Source organism: Strongylocentrotus purpuratus, unplaced genomic scaffold, assembly GCF_000002235.5.
Source record: "Strongylocentrotus purpuratus isolate Spur 01 unplaced genomic scaffold, Spur_5.0 spur5_scaffold_5, whole genome shotgun sequence".
In the NCBI taxonomy this organism is placed as follows: Eukaryota; Metazoa; Echinodermata; class Echinoidea; order Camarodonta; family Strongylocentrotidae; genus Strongylocentrotus; species Strongylocentrotus purpuratus.
Window position 1 is genome coordinate 10180788 of NW_022145611.1, and position 8554 is coordinate 10189341.

Here is an 8554-nt window from a genome sequence, read left to right on the forward strand (position 1 = left end):
AACACACAAAATAGACTGATATACAATTACATCTTCAACAAAACTAAAAATGCAAATAAACCTACAAATTACAATACATATATGAAATACACATCAAAGTGAACAGAGTTAATTAATCATCGAACGCAATTTTGAATAAATGTGTCTTAAGACTAGTTTTGAATAGGTTAACCGTTTGACAGTTTTTGACACTTTGCAAAAATGCACATAGATCTGACGGATTGGAGAGTAATGATTGATCCGAATCGATTACAAAATTTTTCAATCAATCGCATGGATATTTCGTTGGTACAGAGTAGGGATTATGCGAATCAGTTGCAGTTCTTTATAAGACGGGTCCTGGTCTATTCAACATGTACTCTCATACTCAGGTATCCTACTTGACGGCAGAACTGGGGGAAGTAGAACCAGACCTTCCTTCCGAGATCCTGGAGAATGCAACATCACCCAATGGTGCAGATGCTGGAGGTGACGAAGAGGGAGTAGACGATCAGATAGAACAGATACTTATCAATCAACAGTTCATGTATCTTGTGCCTGTCTTGCAAGTTCTCTCCATCCTTCATTCCCTGGTGTCCATCTCTATGCTGATTGCATACTGTGCACTCAAGGTACGAAAACAGCATTTCCGTGAAGTTTACCTATGATGACCTCGAAATGAGTATGTGAGTGGGTTGTGGGTGTGTGTGAGTGGGGTATGTGGGTGTCCATCTCTATGCTGATTGCATACTGTGCACTCAAGGTACAAACACAGCATTTCCGTGAAGTTTACCTATGATGACCTCGAAATGACTATGTGAGTGGGTTGTGGGTGTGTGTGAGTGGGGATGTGGGTGTCTATCTCTATGCTGATTGCATACTGTGCACTCAAGGTACACACACAGCATTTCCGTGAAGTTTACCTATGATGACCTCAAAATGAGTATGTGAGTGGGTTGTGGGTGTGTGTGTGGGGGGTATGTGGGTGTCTATCTCTATGCTGATCGCATACTGTACACTCAAGGTACGAACACAGCATTTCCGTGAAGTTTGCCTATGATGACCTCAAAATGAGTATATATGTATATGGGTGGGGTGTGGGTGTGTGTGGGGGAATTTGTGGGTTTCTATCTCTATGCTGATAGCGTACTGTGCACTCAAGGTACACACACAGCATTTCTGTGAAGTTTGCCTATGGCGACCTCAAAATGAGTATGTGGGTGGGTTGTGGGTGTGTGAGTGGGGTATGCGGGTTTCTATCTCTATGCTGATTGCATATTGTGCACTCAAGGTACACACACCGCATTTCCATGAAGTTTGCCTATGGTGACCTCAAAATGAGTATATATGTATGTGGGTGGGTGTGGGTGTGTGTGCATGGTTTGATTGGTGAGTGTGGGTTGTTGTGTGTAATTAGGTTTATGCAGATATGAATCAATCAGATCCAATTATTTACATCTGAAAGTCAGGACCAACCCTAATGCCACTCTCTCTATCCATTCAAAGACTAGGATCTCAAAATTTGGTCTTGGGCCAGGGTTGGATCACATTTTATGCTGATTTTGAGCAAGACCGTGTTTTTTAGCAGTTTCCTGTTCTCAACCTCTTTTAGGTTCCGCTGTGCCTGTTCAAAAGAGAGAAAGAGATTGCTCGTAAGCTGGAGTTTGATGGGCAGTGGATAACTGAACAGCCGACACGAGACGACATCAAAGGCCAGTGGGACTCCCTTGCCATCAGTACTGTGTAAGTATTACTGGAAACTTAGATTGACATAATGCACATTGCTTTCACTTTCAAATGTTGTTTGTTGTTCTGTTATTCTTTTTCTTTCTTTTTCCATTCATTTGTAATCATTCTATGATATATTGACATGTAAAATAATGATCTCTTTTGCTATTTACATGTCTTTAATCGTTTAACTACTTTTATATTGGTATCTGATGGAGTATGGTTTTCTAAATGTATGCAGTGGTCCACTGCATACATTTGTGTCAGATTAAGCCTTGTCCTAAACAAGTTATTCAATAAAATATTTTACAACTACTACTACTCATACTACTACTACTACTACTACTACTACTACTACTACTCTTACTACTCATACTAATACTACTACTTCTAATACTAATACTACTACTACTACTTCTACTACTTCTACTAGCTGCATTTATATTGAAGACATACATGTATGCATCTGATGAGATTGGTAACAACAACAAATAATACTAATACTACTACTACATATTTTTTATAAGTGATATTGTGTCAGATAGAGTATGACACCTAGAAAGCAATGCTGTCAACAGATTATCGGGGAGCACTTATGAACAAGCATATTGGAATAATTCTGTCATGTTTTTTCCAATTTTACTTACAAAGGTTTTTTTTAATTTTTATATAAGCAGAGTCAATTGTTGGTTACAAATGTGAATGGACTGTCTTTACTTCAATATTGTCTGTATAAAATATGCTTTATATCCAATGCATAAACTATTAAATAGTATACACCTCTGACATCATAATGTCAAGAGACCATCGACTAGTGACATTAAGGGACTTACATGTACTGTCAATATCACTTTTAAATGCATTATGAATGTAATGTATGATTATTATTATTATCATTAATTTTGTTGTTTGGTTTGCTTTCTATTATAGCTCATTTCCTGTGTACTACTGGGACAAGTTTGTCAAAAAGAAGGTAAAAATTCTTTTCATGAGTATTTTGTTAATAAATGTGAACTGACAGGAGAAATGGCAATATTGGATAACCACGCCTTCAAACTCAGCTCATGTCGCAATGACTCTGATAATTTGATGTTGATATCGTAATGTTTTTACTTACTTTTGATTGTGTGTTAATTATATGATTTGTTTATTATGAAGAGAAATCATTCAATCAAATAAAATTAAATATGAGGTATATCGGTATTATAAAAAGGCTTTCGCATGCATATTTTAAATGTAAGTGCAAATTTAGTCATAACTATTAAATATCCGATAGTCATCGAATGATGTTGTTCATTATGTGGACATAAACTACTTCCCTTATGTATTTTTGTAAACATTTGACAGGGAATACAATAACTGCTAAAAAAAAAAAAGGGGGAACAAATCACTTTCACAAAAATGATTGAGTTATAAAAAAATTGGTTTAATGCTTCAGTTTAATTGGTAAATTTGTCTGTAATTTGTATGTAAGCAACCAGGGGAGCAAAGGCTTAAAGTCCTTTCCAAAGGGATTGATAATGATGATTATGATAGGACACTAGCGCATCAACTTGGCTTGATGCCGGGACCTCCCAGTCATTCATGAGACCACTGCTCTACCACTAAGCCGTCACAGCTCCTCGTTGTATGCTAGTAATTTATGACCTTATTTTGGAGGAAATGAAATTTTCAGCTGAGATCTCTTTGGCTTTTTGTTTATATTATAGGTTCTGAAGAAGTATGAAGATGCAGTGGGTGAGGACAAACTATGTGCTATGCTAGGGATGGAGATTGGTGAGAACCCTATGGCAGGCAACCCTACCGAGAACCCTAATCAGGGTCTCTTCAGCTCAATGTAAGTTGGTTAGCTAGGTTTCGTCATTCTCGTTCTATCTCACTCCCTTTCTCTCTCTCACACTCGCAATGTCTATATCTCTCTTTCTATCTCTATATATTTCTCTATCTTTCTCATTCACCCCTTTTGTTCTCTGTACTTCTCTCTCTCTCTCTCTCTCTTTCTCTCTCTGTCTCTGGCTGTCTGTATCTGTCTTTGTTTCTCTCCTTCCCCCTCTCTGTCCTTCTTTATATTTATAGTTAAGCTTCTCCTTGAATATCTTTGAACTCCTTCCTTCCACTCCTCAATTTGACTAGTCTGCTTTTAAAATTTCCTACTTTTCTTATAAAGCAGCAGAGGGTTGACAAATTCAAACCAGTGTACAAGATGTACCTGCAGGTACCTCTATATCTTTCTCTTTTTCTTTCCATAGGCTAACGTCGCTAGATTGGAAGTATCACATCTGGAAGTGTGGCGTGATTGGAACTGATAACGTGAGTAGAACAGGATTAATTTTAGGGATTATGCAGTTCTTTTTCTCACTTATTCATGGCAATATTGGTGAAGAATCTGCTTTAGCCATACTCTTAGATGTAGTTCATCTGCTGGAGGCATGTTGCACTTGTGTATTTCTCAAGATACTTAGATTTTGACTACTTAATCACTCAATCACTTAATTTTTGATGATATACTTCAATCTGTAAATTATCTTAATTGTTGACAGTGATGGGTCAAATTTCTGTTTGTTATTTATTTCTTTTATTTACCTTTTCATTACAAAACTGAAATGTTTAAAAAATTGACCTGATTACATGTGTATTTGTTTGTGCCTTACTACCCCAAAAAACAGTAGCACATCTATGTCTTGTCAAACTGACATAATTTTTTGTGGCTTTGTGGAAGACTCACAAGTTTTACTTGTGCAAAGAATCCCAAAGTACACATGGATTCCTATTTTATTATAATAGTTTAGTAGTTTAGAACTTTGGCCGTTTTTCTAAAAAATGTGAAATGACTAGCCGCCTATTATTACCCTGAATAAACTGGTTTCTTTTCAGTCTTTCTTGTACATTGCTTGGTACCTTCTCTTCTCTCTGCTGGGCCATATCAACCCCTTCTTCTTTGCGGCTCATCTTCTTGACATTGCCATGGGCTTCAAGACCCTGAGGACTGTACTTCAGTCTGTAACACACAATGGCAAACAGGTAAGTTTAACCTCCCCCACTCCAACCTTTTCATTGACATAGGCTTTGTTAGAGTGGAAAACACATCAAATAAGATGTTACATGGAGGCCACATATAGTGGAGAGTCACCACCTTTACATGTTAATAACCCACTGCATTATCCATATAAAAGTAGGGGAAGACCCCTCAGGTAGTGCCCACCTGCACATCCCCGATCAGTTTCACCAGGAGGAGTGACCCACAGGTTAAATTCATTCATGTATCCCGTCCCAGGCGCAGGTGACGCCAAATACTTTAAAGCGCCACTGCACTACTTATAGCTACTTGCGCCCTCTATATAGCAAACAATGCCTAATTGGTGCCTGTTGGTCCCCTATGATCCCCTTTTTCTTATGTTAATTGAGAGCTGATGTGATAACCACCTGTCAGTAACATTGCAGGGAGGTCTAATCCCCCTGGCCAAACTAGTGCAGACAGGCTTTAAAGTGATAACATTTCTTGCTGTCTTTGATGTATCTGTATGCAGTTGGTGCTGACCTTAATGATGACCTGCGTGATCATCTACCTGTACACAGTGCTTGCCTTCAACTTCTTCAGGAAGTTCTACACCAAAGACGACGAGGGAGAGATCGAATACAAATGCCACAATATGATGTCTGTGAGTATGATACGGGCAGGAAATCTTTGAGAGATAGCAAAGGGGGTGGGGAATAGGGGGGGGGGGGGCGTGGGGAAAGAAAATGTGATTGTGCAGAAGAGATACTTGTATGACTGAATATATGCAGCCATACATGCAGCTTTTAAAGGGAACATGGTTACCGGTACTTCTAATGCAATCTTTCAAAAAGAAGGTCTTGCAAAACAACATGAAGGGGAACAAATTTACTGGTATATTCAAATATACTTTCAAGCATTCACATTTCTATTTCTATAGTGCTTCGTATGAGAAATTTTGGAATGATTCATCTATACTTGGCGATACATGTAGTTTATTTCAGGTAACATTGTTTCTTATGATTGGTTAATATAGAATCTACAAAAGTGATTATCAAGACATGTACATGTTTGTCACAGAGGCAAGCTGATAAGGTATTTCTTCAATATGCACTCAATTAACTGTGACTGAAACGGTACCAAGTTAATATGCATAAAACTGAAACATGTAAAGGAAAGATTATTATAGACGTTTTAACTTTTTCAATCTGATTCATGTTGATTGCAGTGTTTTGTCTTCCATCTTCATTCTGGACTGAGAGCCGGTGGCGGCATCGGTAAGTGAATCGTAAAGGAAATATTTAGCAGTGATAGCAAATAGGGTATTGGAATGAAAGTTGTTGAATATGGTCTCCCATTGTCGTACTTATATCACAAGAGACATGTACTGGACATTATTGGGATCCATCCACAATTTCAAATGAATTTTAGTGTAAATGTCAGAAATATATCATGGGTATCACTAAAATATGTCCGTGCTAGAAGGCAATATCTCTGCGGTTCATACAAATAGCGGACTCACAACTGCCCATTGGTTTTACACATACATAAAGACCACTCAAGGAAGATAACAAAAGCAGCCTTTATAGCCAGGTGGTCTGGATGTACAGGCTCCTTTTGATAGTACATGTTTCAATGACAAACCCTTTTCTCTTTTTTCTCTTTTTTCAGCTGATGAGATCGAAGCACCAGACGGTGATGTCTACGAGTACTATCGAATCATCTTTGACATCACGTTCTTCTTCTTTGTTATTGTCATTCTTCTTGCCATTATTCAGGGTATGTCCACTTTGAAATATTTCGTTATGGTGTTGTGGTCTAGTGGATAAGTCACCTGACTGTGAACCATAAGGTGTGTGGTTTGAATCTCTGCCATAACACTCATGTCCTTGGGCAAGACAATCAACATTTGCCACACTCTACCCAGGTGCTGTAAGTGGGTACCTGGTAGGATTTGGTCCTTCAATGCACCAAGTGCTATGGCTGCCGAAGCTAAAGCCAAGGTCATAATATCCATAGTCCTTTGGAAAGATATAAAGATTTATACCATAATGTTATGCCTTTATCTGTTTTCAATTCTAATCAATATTCTTTTCTCTACCCCCCCCCTTCCCATTCAAATGGCAAATAAAAAGAGAGTGAATGAGAGAGAGAAAGAGAGAGAGAGGGGGGGGGGGGAGGTTAGAGGTAACATGAAAAAGAGAACCTACCTACACTCATCTCACATTTCATCTACACAGTAGCTAGGCCAGTGCCCCCCGCCCCCACTCCCTCCATATGACACCAGTTTCACCTCCATGGAGGGACTAATACTACACCCCTGTCTGAAATATTTAAAGCTTTTGCTTTTATGATTTCTTTCACATAATTATTTCCTTGTACTTAAAGTATTAAAGTTTATGATGGAAGCATACTCGTCACAGCAAGTGACAGAGTCTACATGTATGTAGTTAAGTGCACGAGCTTGTTGAAAATCCATTCCTAGATTTATGTTTTGTGGAATAACTATCCAGTGATTTTTATTGCCATTGTTTAGGTTTGATCATCGATGCATTCGGTGAATTGAGAGACCAGCTAGAGCAAGTCAGAGAAGATATGGAGGTGAGATATTGAGGTTAATTAAAGATGGTGAATAGAAATGTGACAAAAGAAGATTAGTAAACACTTTAACATGTTATTATATATATCATACATATATGTATTATACAGTGCGTCCCAGAAAAAACAAAACCGAGAATTAGCGATGTTTTATCATAACTGAATCACAACTATAATGAATAAATGACACATATTTGTAAAGCTGATATCCTCCTCTTTCATTTGATGCAACTCATATGATGCATATTTAACGCATGAGTGATTAAAATCAATGTGAAGAGAGGGAACCAAAAAGTCATTTTGCGGACGGTATCTGAATTTCAAAGAGAAAATCACATTTCTAGAAAGTTCACTTTCTGCCCTTTCATATGACACCTCAATCAGGAAAAATGAGCAAGGAATAACAAAGTTCTGTTTGTTTAAAGTGATGCTTGCATTTCCATAATTTTATTAAACAATTTCGTTTTCACTGGGTGCCTGCCGTAGCAAAAGGCGAAATTGACAAAAGACTTAACACCTGACGATCAGCCATAGCTAATTCTAGGTTTCGTTTTTTCTGGGACGCACTGTATAGATATTATAGATATATATATATATAGAGAGAGAGAGAGAGAGAGAGAGAGAAAGAGAGAAAGAGAGAGAGGGAGGAAGGGAGAGAGACAGACAGAGAAAGAGAGAGAGAGAGATAGAGAGAGGGAGGAAGGGAGAGAGAGAGTCCTGTATCAGTTGAAAAGAGAGCATTAAATACTAGACAACCCTAAGTGATATTCAGCTTTAGGGGCCTAAGCGTTTGTAATGACAAAGTTTATTGCAAACCAACATTCTTCAAAAAAATTTTTTAAAGGCACACCAGTTTCTATGTGTAAAATATATATATATATATATATATATATATATATACATATTCTTGTTCTATTTTGAACAGGTTAAAGGTAATACAAAGTTTTGGGAAAATTTGAAAATTGGGTAGATAATGATTCTTTACAATTTTGATATATTTGGATGCCCCTGTGGATGCACTAGAAAATTTAGCTTCTAAAACACTTCTGTTTTCGAGAAAAATTGAATATAAAAATTTACCGGTGCTCCCGGTAAATTTTGGTATATTTCAAATAGCGCCTACGGCCGTACAATAGTAGCTGCAACCATGATATTCTCAGAATATGTAGTTGTGATATATAATTTCCAAACGAGAATAGTTAATCGGTCAATTCTAGTCTAGAAACATTGTTTTATAGCTTAATTAATATTTTG

At 37.5% G+C, this 8554-nt stretch overlaps 1 protein-coding gene across 1 annotated transcript in view; it reads left to right on the forward strand.

The window, feature by feature from the left end:
• The first annotated feature begins 708 nt into the window (after positions 1-708).
• LOC115919080 (ryanodine receptor 3-like) overlaps positions 709-8554 on the forward strand; it is a 13601-nt gene continuing 5755 nt past the window's right edge. The window contains 10 exon segments of the mRNA XM_030999250.1: positions 709-742; positions 1592-1722; positions 2638-2680; positions 3417-3544; positions 3957-4017; positions 4582-4728; positions 5235-5366; positions 5931-5979; positions 6374-6481; positions 7239-7303. Of these exon segments, the coding sequence (XP_030855110.1) occupies positions 716-742; positions 1592-1722; positions 2638-2680; positions 3417-3544; positions 3957-4017; positions 4582-4728; positions 5235-5366; positions 5931-5979; positions 6374-6481; positions 7239-7303 (891 nt within the window). The 5' untranslated portion in view covers positions 709-715.